At 38.8% G+C, this 15,609-nt stretch overlaps 1 protein-coding gene across 6 annotated transcripts in view; it reads left to right on the forward strand.

Annotated features, from left to right (window-relative positions):
• The window catches only part of MAST2 (microtubule associated serine/threonine kinase 2), a 2,532,505-nt gene that overhangs the window by 1,109,412 nt on the left and 1,407,484 nt on the right, over window positions 1-15,609 (forward strand). The window contains exon 2 of one of the 6 annotated variants that reach the window (XM_044085938.1): window positions 5,383-5,586. The exons of the other annotated variants lie outside the window; for them this stretch is intronic. Within the exon in view, the coding sequence (XP_043941873.1) occupies window positions 5,383-5,586 (204 nt within the window). The remainder of the gene's footprint in view (window positions 1-5,382; window positions 5,587-15,609) is intronic. 6 annotated transcript variants of the gene reach the window in all.

Genomic DNA, 15,609 nt, shown 5'->3' on the forward strand with positions numbered 1-15,609 from the left:
ATGCAATTTGGCTTTGTGAAAGGGAGATCATGCCTGCTCAACCTGGTTGACTTCTTTGAGTCAGTCACCAGGGCTGTGGATGAAGGTAAGGCAGTGCATACAGCCTACCTCGATCTGACCAAAGGCTTTGATACCATTCCACACTCAGGAATTATTGATAAACTCACCAAACTAGACACCAACCCTATACCACTAGGTGGGTTGCAAAACTGTATCACAGATAGAACACACAGTGTGAAAGTAGCAAACTCCAAGTCAGACTGCTGACCAGTCACTAGTGGGGTCCCACAGGGATCGGTCCTGGGTCCTCTCTTGTTCGGCATCTACTTCTCAGAAGTCCAGGCCAAAATAAAGGGACTCTGGCTGACCAAGTTCACAGGCTACTGCAAGCTGGGAGCCATTATTAACTCCCCAAGTGATGCAGACATCCTACAGAAAGACCTCACTGAGACCAGTGACTGGTGTTGAAACCATGGCCTTAAGCTTAATGCCAAAAAATTCATCATCATCACCTTTGGTAAAAACTTAGTTCCCACTAATTACCACATCAGTGGGAGCCCACTGAACACTGAAGGCATTATAAGAGATCTGGGGACGCAGGTTGACAACAACCTGTCCTTCGACCACCACATTACCACTGTGGTCAGAAAGTCTTTCTACGTGGCACATCCCATTACCAAGGGTTTTGCATCCAGGAGGAAAGAGGACATAGTCTCTCTCTACTCTTCCCTCATTATACCAGTCGTCTAGTATAATGCCCCATTTGACATGTACCTCACTAGACACCTGCAACAGCTGGAGAGGCCACAGAAGTACCTCACGAAGAGGATCCTAGGTATTAAACACATGTCCTACATGGACAGACTCAAAAGACTCTAGCTATTTTCTGTCTCATATCGCCTGTTTAGAGACTATCTCTGCTTGACTTACAAAGCCATGTCTGACCTAGATCTGTTAGAAATGCTACATCTAAAGAAATCCCGACCCCTCCACACCACATGCTCCAGAGACCTCATCCTCATTACCACAATCAACAGAACATGCTGGAGGGACAGGTTCATAACTCAGAGACTGCCCATGCTCTGGAATAGGCTTCCCATGCATGTCAAGCAGAGCACCTCACTGTCCCTCTTCAAGAGAAATCTTGATGAGTGAATGGGTAATAGAAAGTTCACCCCGGGGATCACTCCAGTGGGTCTACTTCATAGAGGCACTGTGAACTAATGTCAGGTGGTATGATGCCAGAGCTCTTCTATGGGCTAGGCTTGTAAAGGCTCCAAGGCCATTAGCTTAGTACACACCTATGAACCTATAATATTTTACCTAACAAATTTAGTGTAAAATTTACTCCATCCACAGTTATAGCTATCCCACAGGTTCCACAATCCCAGCCACCTTCTTTAATTACTATGGAACAAGTTCTGTCAGCCCTTTTAAAAACTAAGAATACTATCCATGAGCCCTGACAACTTACCAGGTTGCCTGATTATCAGTGCCAAATGTGACCTTAATGGAACTCCTACTTAACCTCTTTAACTTAAGCCTCTCTATTGGTTACATTCCTGAAACCTTGTAATCCTATTACACGAGTGGCCCAACCACAGACCTTGATTACTTTAGACCCATTAGTCTGACTAGCCACATGTGTAAAGCTATGGAGCACTTTATCAGATTTCATTAGTCTGGACACTGACAATTTCTTAACCCCAGACCCTAATTTTTGACTTTGTCAAGGAAGGTCTTACCTCTTTAACCTCATTCATTTCTTTGAAACAGTAACTGAAGCAGTGGGTAGCAGTTATGCAGTACATACAGCATATCTAGACCTGGCCAAGGCCTTTGACACTACTCCCCATGCAGGCATTATTGGCAGCCTTGTAAATCCGAATATAAATCCTTATATTGTGTGATAGGTAACTGGTTTTCTCACAAAACCAATATGATTAGAGTAGCAGGTGCCACTTCTGAAAGCAAAACAGTTACCAGTGGTGTAACACAGGGCTCAGTTTTGGGCCCTCTGCTGTTTGGCATTCATTTCTCAGAGTAAAAATGAACAAGCAGCAAACCAAAGACCAGGAAGACACCGGACCACAAAATGTATAAGCTTTCGTTCATTTAATAAAACACCACAAGCTTCATCAGAATAAATACAGAAACTTGAAACCACCCTTTAAATATTTGTCATGTGCAAAAAAATCATCCAGTGACAAAATGCTTCAAATAAATTATTTAAATAGCCGCTGTGATGTCATGAAAATTTAAAAATACACTACAAAATTTTTTAATATTGCATATGTATAAAAACATAAAAATGTGTGTATATATATATATATATATATATATATATATATATATATATATATATAGTAGTCAACAATAACAAACTACTACACAGTGTTTCATCAAATAAAGCCCAATTTTGTGAGCAGCTTGGCTCACTACATCAAAGCCTTGTAACTGAAGAAAACACTTGATGTTAATAGTTTCATTTGGTCCTGGAGGGTAGTGTGCTCTCAAAGCGATCTGCCATTTAGTTTCCTTACATTCTAATAAGGCTTTAAAATTACCCATCAAAGGACCACAAACTACTTTGTCTAAATTAGATCCTGCCTGCAAATAAGGTGGACTAATGCTGTGAAGGGAAAGGTATACACAAATAAGAATTTTGTAAGTAATGTGATGTGTAATCGGGAGCCAGTGTAAATTCTGAAGAATGGGTGTAATGTGATGTCTTTTAGCACTGCCAAGCAGTCGAGCACAAGTTGCAGGCTTCCAATATCAGTCAGGGAGTAAAGCACTGCAGTAGTCCAGGCTATAAAATATAAGGGGTGTGGACTTCTGAAGAATGTCTGTACGATCTTCAAACTATGACACATCTTTTACAGAATGGTTGTAGACACTATGAAATACAATATGTCTTTTATAATTGAGGATGTAGGCTGTTTAATGAGTAGTAATTTCACTGGCATATAAATGTTAATGTCACTCATAAAAAAAATTTTTTTTTTTTTTTTTACCATTTAGTAAGCATTCCACTTGTAGTCAAGACTTTTTAATGTAAAAAACAAAAGTGCCTACTAAACTTGCCAGTAAATCAGTCTCATAGATGGGATATGTATGATTCATTTGAGTAATGATCGCTCAGTAAAGTATTTTGTTGAGTATTCATGACTTTCTTTGACGTTTTGTGACCTCTGAGGATGTGTTACAAAGTAAGGATGATGCATTTGATGAAGTCATTCTGCATGGTCAAAGTTTGAACTTGCCTCCCACTTTACCAAGCCTACCAAGTACTTTTTCGTTGTTGTTGTTAATCATCTTTTACTGAAATGGTCTGTTAGGCAGTCGGGGAGCTACAAACCATTTCATAGTCCCGAAAGGCAGTTATGTTTTTCTTTAAGTCACCATAAGTGTCCTTTCAAGTAGTTAGCCTACATCCCACAATTCTGTAGTCTTTAATATCCATAATTATGTAAATATTGTCAAACACATTCAGCAGAGAGGCTTGAATTTTGATTTTCAGAAGTTTTGCAATTCTACTTTGAACTGTTCTGCTGTGGTGTAATTGAACAGCATGTTTTTTTTTTTTTCTGAGATGTTTTTGATTAAGCGTGATGTGTTCTTGCTTTTATTGGTTTGTTTCACTTTCGTTGTTAATTTGATCAGTTTGTGTGTTAAGCTCTGGTTTGTATTTCAGCATTATATAGTTATTTGGGATATACTTTCCTGAGGTGCAGCCCAAAACCAGTGGGCTGTGGCTGACCAAGTTTGCAGATGACTGCAAGCTGGGCACTGTTATCAGTTCCACTAGTGATGTGGACATCCTCCAAGAGGGCCTCACCAAAACAAGTAACTGGTGCCAGAAACATGGCAAAAGCTAAATAGCAAAAAATCCATCATCATCCCCTTTGGGGAGAGTGACGTCCCCACAAATTATCACATTAATAATAATGTCCTAAGCACACAGTCAGTCGTGAGGGATTTGGGCACCTAGGTTGATAGCAACCCGACTTTTAACCACCATGATGCTTCCGTTGTAAGGAAAGCTTTCTGCATGGCCACCTCATACGTAAGGGTATCTCTTCCAGAGACAAGGCGGTCATAACATTCCAGTATTTTTCCCCTTATAAGGTCCATTATTGAGTGCAGTGCACTGTTCGGCATACACCTCACAAAGCACATGCAGTAGCTGGAGAGACCACAGGGGTTCCTCACCAGGAGAATTCAGGGCCTCAAAAATCTACTATACAAAGATAGGCTAAAAGCCCTATGCCTCTACTCAGTTTCATACAGACTTCTCAGAGGTGACCTCTGTCTGGCATACAAGGCTTTCTCGGACCCCTCCTTGATGGAACTGCTGCATATCTCCAAGTCAAGCTCCACTCGAGTAACCTGCATGCGCAGCCTCAAACTGGTCTGTGACATCAATAGGACTTGGAATAGACTCCTTCTCCACGTCAAGCAGGGTACCTCTTTAACCCTTTTTTAAGTGCAACCTGGATAACTGAATGAGAAACAGAACATACATTCCTGGGATTCCACCCGTGTTCCTGCTGAACATGGGCATTGGGTGCTGACTTGTCTAAACATGGGCTAAACTCTTGGCTAGGCTTATAAGGGCCTCAGGGTCAATAGCCTGATAACTTCCTATGATATGAATAAAATGTCCTTTTTTCTTCTGTTATCTATACAGCTTTTCAGCCATCAGTCTTCATGTGACCAATTAGACCCATTCATTATTTCTTCATGGGGCAGGAGCTGACTGTGAGAGGCTGTCAGTCATGCAGCCATCAGGGGTTTTCTGACAAGCCCTTACTCTCCATACCTTACTGCTGAAGTCAGCAGTCATGAATATTAGGCCCTTGCAGTGTTCCCACTCTAGGAGCATGACATGCATGTTTCTCAACACCCCCTGTCAGGAAACTACGTACTCTTGGAGGACTGCTGGCAAAGCACCTTGGCAGAAGCCACGAGCCAAGCACACATCCCTGGTTATTCCTACATCCGGTGTTGCAGCAAACCAGACTGTTTCCATCCCCGTGGGATGGGTGACCTGTCATATACTGCTTACTCCCATCCACTCCCTACCTGGCTTCTCAAGCACCTGAGCGCCCACCTAAACTTGGTTTGTCAAGGATGCAATGAAGTGTCCATCCCCCTACACCACAGAGCTGGGGACATGAGTAAAATGTCTACATGTACTTTAGCATGCTTGCTGCTGACGAGCATGGTTATGTAGCATTGATTACCTTTGCATTTTAGCACCCTGTAACTATGTCTGTTACTAAATGCATGTGCTTGGGTATATCTGTATAAGGTAGTACATTCATATAACAGTTGTCATATATACTTTTGGTTTCTTTTGTTGTGATGCTTTGTCAGAATTTCATCTCCTTTGCAATTTGGCCTTGAAAGTGATCTTCTTCCACGTGTCCTGTCTCCTACATCTGGCCCAAGTTCTCATCATCTTAATGTTCCCGTGAGTGCGGACTCTGCTCTCTATGGTCATGGTCCTCCCATTCTGAGCTCCTTAATTACCTCGCAGACCCCTGGCAGTCCAAGCTGTGTTAATCCATTCCACTGGAGGTAAGACACCAAGTGTTTGCTCTGGTGTGTGTTTATGTGTGTGTTTTTATTTACATATGTTTGCGTTAAGGAATGCACCAAGTACAAATGCATGTTACAGTGTTCCAGAGCAGGACTCTGTTTTTGTATATCCTTGACGTAATTTATGTATTTTGCCTTGTGATAGACCGTAGAAAACATTGCTTGTTAATGTATAGCAAAGCAAACAAGGTTGTTTTTTGTTGGTGCGTTGGTGCTAGAGTGTTTAAAAAACACTGTAATTGTATAACTTCTAGCAACTGCTTTGCTAATTTTAAATTGTGGTATTTGGATGTGGTCACCTCAGGTGCAATGACAACACACACACTCTGGGAAATATATACAACATCAAAGTATCAGTAATGTAATTAAGCTGGCTATTTCACACAACTCACTAGCTTAATGTCAAATCTCTTCTAAACTGCTGTACTGAGTTTTGAAAGCTGCAAAAGATATCAGAAAGGGAATACATGTAGAAAATGATGGACAGGGGATAAAATGCCATATATGTGGTGAAATGATCTGCAATACTAATACACAGAGCTGTTATCTAGATAACAATGGCAGAATGTTAAGGGTCATTGGTATTCAAGGTGACACGTGCTTTTAAAGAATACTGACTTTAAAAATAGCACAGTCTGACCGCAATCCAAAGCATTTCCCACTGCTATTTTTCAAAAAAAAAAAAAAAAACGCTTTTTAAGGATTTTAACCTAATGCAAAGTTACAGACAGCTTCAACAGTCTGTCATTTTTTAACATATGTTGTAATACGTCTTAGGGACTGCATTTCTCTTCCAGATGATTTATTTTTGAAGAATTATGCTTTTAAAACTAAGTGCATTTGCTGCCCCTCTATCTCATTTTTTTGCATGGGATCATAATTCAGTGATTACCTCGTGGTTACTGTCATGATGCCAGACAGAAGATTGCTTTTCAGAGGCAGATGAATTCAGAAAAGAATCTTAGTATTATCATTTTTTTTTTAAGTTTTGCGTGATATTTTATCCGATAAAATACATTATCTAGAAGTACATGAATGGCATTAAAATGACTCTTTACTCAACTGTATTTCAAAATTTTTTCAGAAGTATCTGTAATGCCTTTTTAACTGTATTAAAATTTATTCCAAATGAAGACTTTGTCTTGCATTGATATGAAATGTGTGGTATCACAATCACAATTTCAGCTGAACTAGAAGTCTGCAATTTCCTCCATATGAAAATTCTGAAATGTTAAATGATAAAACTGAGTATGTTAAAATGTGTTCTGTTTATTAATTTATTCATGTTTTATGTACTACATTTTGTTAACTTAAGTTAGCATGTGCTGGGCAGGACCCATTTTTCTGAGAGAAACTTTGGTTAAATTCTACCTACACACACACACACACACACACACACACACACACACACACACACACACACACCCTTACCCATTCTGTCATAAAAAAGAAGTTTCTAAAGTAAATGCATGTTATGTCCAAATGCTTTACAGCATTTAGCTCCGATTGATTGGCCCACTGTGCAGAAGAACAAGATAAACTTAACTTGGGAGCTAGTTGAAGCACACTTGTTTAATTGTATTCAGCATACTGTTATGACTACCATTGAAAGATTTATTTCTGCATCTCCATTTCTAAGAATTAGACATTTGGGATGTAGAACCTTGGATGAGGATTTGACATAGCCAGACAATGAAAGAGAATGGACGAATGAAGGGAAAAGACAGTAGAGGATATGGAAGAGTCCAAGAGAGTGTTGGCTGATTTACAGATGGAAGTATTTAGCAGGAACTTATCAGTTAAAAATTCTGACTATGTAGAAATCATGTTATACTAGTCCATAAAAACACATTAAAACTTAAACCAAAAATATATGATATAAAACATCTTAGTAACAAAATAAGAATGACAGGGCATTTAACCATGCTAGCTGCATTTTAGAGGCTCATACTAAGTCATACTATCCCAGGACCATCTGCTTGCAGATAACCACTAAATTTTGTTTGTATCTAGAAAACTTTAGCAAGGTTTGTTATTTTAGAACTGGGCCTATGATGGCCTGAATCCAGATGTTAATAAGTATTTCTTTTTTGGCAGTAAAATGGACAGTGACTCATTACCTTGCTTGCATTATTTTTCTGTTAAGAGGGTATATGGTGGAACATTGCTGAGCATTTCCTGTAAGCTTTGATTCCAGAGGATGCTTACTTTAGGTCTCATTGCATTTTCCCATTTCACTGCTAGTATGTTTGTTCGTCTTACGTTATAAAGACACTTAGAAGTAAGTAGGTAGATGAACCAACGGTACTGAGCTTTACAGCTTAATGAATTTGCATTTCTTTGTTTGCACTGCTGAGATAGTTGCATTTCCTGATATTTTTTCTGTAGTCCCAAACTTAATGGTAACCCAGTTCTTTTTTTAAGAAGCCTTTTATGTTTGCATTCTTCCATTGGAAGAAATCTGTGAACCAAACATAGAAATTAGCTTGTTTTATAAGTTGCAGCCTTTTTTCTCTAAACTTGGGCATGTATAATATGCTGCTGTTGTGGCATACCATTAATTGTAGGTTTTTCCAGCATGTTGTTATTGTAAAGTCTGTATTACAAGAAGTTGTGCTCTTGCAAGGCACTACATGTGACTGTAGCAGATGGCCAGTGGTACTCATTTTTATTATCTTTCACTTTATGCCTGAAGTGGAATATGTATTTTTGATAACTTTGCGTGTGTAAATGTGTCAGATGAACATTTTTCTTTGTATGTGAATAAAGTGTGATTGTAATTTTTTTTCACGTAGGTAGGCTGAGCCTCCTGGATGCTTTTTCACCCAGATCTAAATGAAACAGTGAAGACAGGAACATCAAATCTCGCAATATCCAATTAAAAATAGAACTTAAGTAAAATTGTACAGTCACACAACATTGGGTAAGGGGCAAACACTGCAAGAAATCCCTGCCTGCAGCATTCTGCTGCATAAAATAGTAATACTGCTGCAACTGTGATCTGCAGCATTCTGCTGCATGAAGTAATAAAAACTACTGCAGTTGTGGTCTGTATCTGCTGCAGGAAGTAGCAAAAACTGCTGCATCTCTGGTCTGCAGCATTGCGATGCATAAATTAGTAATACTGCTGCAACTATGGTCTTCAACATTCTGCTGCATGAAGTAGGTAAGCTACTGCAACTGTGGTCTGCATCTTCTGCATGAAATAGTAAAACTGCTGCAACTGTGGTCTGCAGCATTTCGTTGCATAAAGTAGTAAAACTACTGCAACTGTGGTCTGCAGCATTTTGCTCCATAAAATACTAAAAACTATTGCAACTGTGGTCTGCAGCATTTTGCTGCATAAAATAGTAAAAACTACTGCAACTGTGGTCTGCAGGATTCTGCTGCATAAAATAACAAAACTGTACTGTGCCTGTATTTAAGAACTTTACATGAAACAGGAAGCAGCAGTGGTGCAGCAGTAGCGTTGTTGCCTCACAGCAAGAGGTTCTGCAGTTTGATTCTCGGCTGGAGCACCTTCTGCGTGGAGTCTGCATGTTCTCCCCGCGGTCGAGTGGCATTCAAAAGACATGCGTAAAATGGGTTTCCTTCGCTGAAGGTTGGGCATCGAGCTGGCACCTAAGCACTCATAAAAAGATCTGCTGCTAATCATTAGTGGACCGGAGTTTCACCATGGCGACCCCTAACCGGGAAAAGCCGAAAGAAGAAGAACATGAAACAGGAAATCCCCCCTCCCCAGTGCTTTAGCCAGTGGTGGATCTACTGTGAAATTAATGAAGCTTAAGGTTCAGGGTCCCCGAAGCAACTTCTTTTTTAATGAGTGAATTTTTCAACAAAATCAATGGAGTCAGTATTTGTTATTAAAATAAGGCTGCTTTAGTGATAGAATCATTAGAGTACTTAACAGTGACCTTAGAAATTCTAAGTTAGAATATGCTCTAATACCCATTTAGTGTAGTCTCAAAATGCCCCTGTCATTTGTCAGATTTCAGAATTTTCTTGGTGGCTTGCAGTGTCCGAACCCTCAGCTGTATGGGCTTGTTGAGCTCGCCAGAATCTACATTTTGGCAGTTGGATCCTCAGATTCTTTGCTGGTGCATGGCTTAATAGTTCTATAGCTCAGCCCTTAGACTAGAGCCACTTGAAACCATAAAAAGACATCTGAATTTTCAGTTAAGGCTACACTAATCTCGCTTGTGCATTTTAATACCAAAAGACAGACTTTCGGCTCTATCCTAATGAGCCCCCTCTGATGACCATTTTCTAACTTCCTCTCTAGTAGATAATAAACCAGTAGTTTTTTCCTCGCATTAATGTTGGGTGGTGTGATTTTGTTTCTTTCAAATTTTCTTTTTCTTCACTTTTGGTAAGTTTTTGATTATATCTTTTTTAGTATTTAGTGTTAAAGTAGTGGTGCTGCGGTATCGTTGACGCCTCACAGTTAGACGTTGCCCGTTCGATTCTCAGTTAGAGCGTCTTCTGTGTGGCGACATGCGTGAATGGGCATTCCTTCGTTGAAGGTTGTGCATTAGGCCCGGCAAGCCAGCACATAAAACTCTACTGCCAATCATTAGTGGACCGGAGTTCCACTGTGGCGACCCGTAACCGGGAAAAGCCGAAAGACACAAACAAACAAGTGTTAAAGATGTATACAGTGGATATAAAAAGTGTACACATCCCTGTTAAAATGGCAGGTTTTTGTGATATATAAAAAATGAGACCACAATAAATCATTTCAAAACTTTTCCCACCTTTAATGTGACCTATAACTTGTACAATTCAATTGAAAAACAAACAAATCTGTTTGGGGAAAAATATAAAAAATAAAAAATGTACAATAAGCTGGTTGCATAAGTGTGCACACCCTTAATCTAATACATTGTTGAAGCACCTTTTGATTTAATTACAGCATTCAGTCTTCTTGAGTACACACCTGCCATCAGTTAACGAGATTCTGATTAACCCAAATAAAGTTCAGCAAAAGCCATGGTTCGCACTTCACAGAGAGCTTACCAAGCATCAACGGGATCTCATTGTTGAAAGGTATCAGTCAGGAGAAGGGTACAAAAAATTTCCACAGCATTGGATATTTGAAGACAGTCATCAAAAAGTGGAGAAGATGTGGGACAACAGTGACGTTGCAAAGAACAGGACGTTCCGCCAAAACTGATGAAAACACATGACGAAAACTGGTCAGGGAAGCTACCAAGAGACCTACAGCAACACTGAATGAGCTGCAGGAATTTCTGGCAAGTACTGGTTATGTACTGCATGTGACAAGAATCTCCCATATTCTGCATGTGTTTGGACTATGGGGTAGGGTTGCAAGATAGAAGCCTTTTCTTACACAGAAAAACATCCAGGCCTGGCTAAAATTTGCAAAACAATACATCAAGTCTCCCAAAAGCATGTGGGAAAATGTGTTATGGTCTGATGAAACCAAGGTTGACCTTTTTGGCCACAATTCCAAAAGGTAAGTTTGCGCAAAAACAACACTTCGCATCACCAAAAGAACACCATCCCCACGGTGAAACATGGTGGTGGCAGTATCATTCTTTGGGTTTGCTTTTCTTCAGCTGGAACTAGGGCTTTAGTCAAGGTGGAGGGAATTATGAACAGTTCCAAATACCAATCACTTTTGGCCCAAAACCTTCAGATGTCTGCTAGAAAGCTGAAGATGAAGAGGAATTTCACCTTTCAACACGATAATGACCCCAAGCATACATCCAAATCAACAAAAGAATGGCTTCACCAGAAGAAAATTAAAGTTTTGGAATGACCTAGCCAGAGCTCAGACCTAAATCAAATAGAAAATCTGTGGGGTGACCTGAAGAGGGCTGTGCACAAGAGATGCCCTCGCAATCTGACAGATTTGGAGCGCTTTTACAAGGAAGAGTGGGCAAATACTGCCAAGTCAAGAAGTGCCATGCTGATAGACTCCTACCAAAGAAGACCTAATGCTGTGATGAAATCAAAAGGTGATTCAACAAAGTATTAGTTTAAGGGTGTGCACACTTACGCAACCAGCTTATTGTACATTTTTTTTATTTTTTCCCCTAACAGATTTGTTTGTTTTTCAATTGAATTGTACAGGTTATGCATCACATTAAAGGTGGGAAAACTTTTGAAATGATTTATTGCGGTCACATTTTTTATATCAACATACCTGGCATTTTAACAGGGGTGTGTACACTTTTTATAGCCACTGTAAGTACAATGAAAAAAATATTTATAAAATAATTTGGAATTTCTGTACTATTAAGCTTGTCAGACTATATTAATTGTGATGAAAGTGATCTTGAAGTCTGGAAAGAAGATATTCAAATACTTATTAGCAGCAATTATAAATTGCAAAGCACAAAACTAGTGCTTTCTTATTAGCAATGAAAATATTCTTGTAGTTGACAGACTGAGCATGCATCTGATTATTAGGATAGACAGCACTGGAATTGTTGCTGTATGATAATTGTAATCTGCCTCAGTTTAGTTATTAACAGTTCACAGCATACTCCATTCCCCTTTTGGTTTGGGACTCCCAAAAGGGATCAGTGCAGAAAGGCAGAGTTGTGCTGTCTTGATGTGGTTGATTTACACCAAGGTTTTTGATTTTTTGTAAACATTGGCCTGTTATGTTGAATACTGCTTTCATATTGTGCTGATGTTATTGAGATGAGGATGTAGTGAGGAATAAGGAATGGGAGTTACTTGAGAAAAACAATAAAAATTAGACGTTATGCTAATGATACGCAGCTGCAGTGCAGTAAAGAAGGATGAGAGCTTAAAGGAAAAATCATTTCAAATATGCGCTAATATCATTCACTGCATTTAAGTGTTGTGCTTGAGAGAAACTGTGACCTTTTATTGCTGTGCATATTAAGCAGCCTTGATTAGAAACTTGTGTTTACACAGTTATAATAAGATGGGTTATTGAGAAGTCATTCACAGGCTGAAACCGGTTCGGATGTCTGTTACCGAACAGCTGGTTGTTTCCCCATACTGACAATGGACAGATTACAACACTCCCTATATTTGGCAGTGTTTCAAACTGATAAGCAGTTGCTGTGAGCACTTGGAGTGCCCACAGGTGGTGCGTTGCTATTTTCTGCATGAATGGGCTAATCGAGGGTCACAGCTTGGTAGATTGCTACCTCAGTTATGCCAGAATAAGAGTTTAACTTCACTTTTATCTTGATTTATTTTTGTAACCAAAGAAAATAGTCATTTTTTGAGTATTATTGAGCTATGGTCATTTGCAGTTTTGAGACACAATATGAAAAGAGCAGCAGATATAATTTCACAGCAAGGCGAAAACCGTAATCACAGGTGATGTCTTAAGAAGATAATACCAGTTTACATGTGGTTTTGGTTTCAGAAGTACAGAATGTTACTGTGTACTATAATTTATAATTCTAGAACCTGTATGCCATTTATTCATTAATTTTGTCATTCATCAACTAGTAATCACCAAGACATAAGCACCTCTTTATAGAATCAAATGTAGAGCACTGACTGGTTAAGTGGATAGCTCAGTCTTGCTCAAATCTGGTTACGTGTATAGCCCAGTCTTGCTCAAGAGGCAAGTGGAGAGTGGGAATCAAACTCAAGACTACAAGACGAAACCCATTAGCAGTTTATATACTGTGAGTCCTCTGTGCTAAACTGCCAGAATTATGACTCTCAGGTGTCCTTGGTGTTGCACAGCTTCTCTTATTTTTCCTCATATTTTCACCTTTTTTCTGGTAAATCACTGTGGATTACCATAAGTCAGCAGTGCCTGAAGTTAAAGTTTTATACTTCTTATTTTTCAGACAATGCACTAACTTAAAGAAAATTAACATTTAAAGGTTGGCTGTGAGTTTGTGGTTTTGTTCCCAATTATTTTTTTAAACATTGAATTATCACTTGTGACATAGGCAAATTTACATTTATGCAAAAGTAATCAAAATGTATTAACAAGTTCATGTTTACAAACGTTAGACTTTACATATATTGCTGTATATCATATAACCAAAGTGACATTACATAAATTATTCAATTCCTACCCTTTTTTAAACAAGAAACATCTTTATTAAACCATCACTTATAACATAGGCAATCATGCATTTATATAAATGAAAACCAACTACACCAACACAATCCTAGTTGCAAGCATTTTACATCACAAACCATACTGAGACATTCCCAGTTGCAAAAATTATACATCTCTTATAATCAACCCAATCATTTTCAGTCAAACATTACATAGGTCATTTAAGTCCTGCCTTCTTTTAAACCTCATTCCTCCCTTGTTTGTATTGTTCCCACAATTCTGATTTTCCTATATAGTTTGCTCCTACTCTTTTCTAAAGGTCTCAGTTCCAGTCATTTTATCTCTGTTACTATATTCACTACTTCTAGTAAAGTTGGTTTAGATTTTGATTTCCATTTTCTCATAATTGCTTTTTTTGGCAGCTACCATAATTAGACACAGCAAGACCTTACAATGTCTAGGCAATTCCAATTCTGTATCATAGCTCAGAAAAATAATCTCCCCCATCACACCAATCTGCCCACCCAGCATCTCTGACAGTGCATCCCACAGGGAGTCCTTAAAGTCCGCCAACGCACTGCACTCCCAGAAAGTATGTTCCCAATTACCTCTTTCTTCCCCGTCACACCTGCAAAATTTGCTGTCTACCTAAGGAAAACTTCTTTGGAGTTTACTTGGCGTATAAAAATCTCTGTATAAACATTTCCAAACAAAAATCCTGAATCTTACAGATTTTGTTGCATATTTTGGAGACATACATATATCCTCCCATTGTTTATTTGAATTGCTTAACCACTCTCTCTTCCCAATCGTTTCTAACCTCCTCTAATTGATTAGTTATCATGCAATATTTTATATGCTTTACTAATTATTCCTCTTTTTAATGGCAGCTTTTGTTCTAGATTGTATTAAAAACTCTACCAGTGCTGCTCTTTTATGTAGAAGCCCCCTATTTCTTTCTCTTTGCCTATGCTCTGATATCAATACCTGATAGGGAAGGCAATCTCTAACCTGCAGTCCAAATAAATGAGTGGCGTCTTTCCATTCTGTCGTCTTTCCCTCTCTAGTTATTTGCTCCCAGTACCTTGGTTCTTTTGCCAGTTTTCACCAATAAATCCCAGCCCCTTTTACCTATTGTCTGTATCCCTAATTGCAGTCATTCCTATCGGCAGAATCTCCTTTCTCCATTCCTGTGTTAGCTTAGTTCTTAGGATACTTTCTGCATATAATATTCTGTATGATTAATGCTATTGTCTTTAAAGGCCTGCATCCAAAATCCCAGTCTGTCCTTGTTTCTTGAGCTTCGCCCTGTTTCATCATCATCCCTTTCCACTTTGAATTATAGGGTTCTGCTTGTGCTATATATAGGAGCCTTAACTGTGTAGCTCTGAAATACCCTTTCAAATCGGGCAATCCCAGTCCGCCCTGTTCTACTGGTAGAATCAGCTTATCCCACTTGACTCTTGCTGTCTTCCCCTCTCAGATAAAGTATTTCAGTTCTTTATTAATTGCTATCTAGAACACCTTCTCTGGTTGATATAAATGACCTATATGTAATACTAATGGGACTAAAGCATTTTAACTGCTTGTATATTACTATCCATATCTGTATAACAAAGCTTCCATTTTCTCAGTTTTTGTATTATCTTTTGTTTAGTCACTTCCCAGACACCCTTAGCTGCCACACCAGAATAATTTTTAATCATTACCCGTAAATACTTCATTTTATCATATCCCCATAAATATGGATATTGCTGAACAAATTCATGTGTGGGTTCTTAATTTACCAATATTGCCTTTGCTTTAGCTTCATTAATTTTGTATCCAGAAAAGATTTTAAACTGTCTCAAAATGTTCTACAACACTGTAATATCTCTTTATGGTTTTGCAGGTATAAAATAATATCATCTGCAAATAGAGACAGCATTTCCTGACTTCCTGAACCTTTTTTTCAGGAAATGCAAATTGCT

Source organism: Protopterus annectens, chromosome 10.part0, assembly GCF_019279795.1.
Source record: "Protopterus annectens isolate FY-2018-M chromosome 10.part0, PAN1.0, whole genome shotgun sequence".
Classification (NCBI taxonomy): Eukaryota; Metazoa; Chordata; order Ceratodontiformes; family Protopteridae; genus Protopterus; species Protopterus annectens.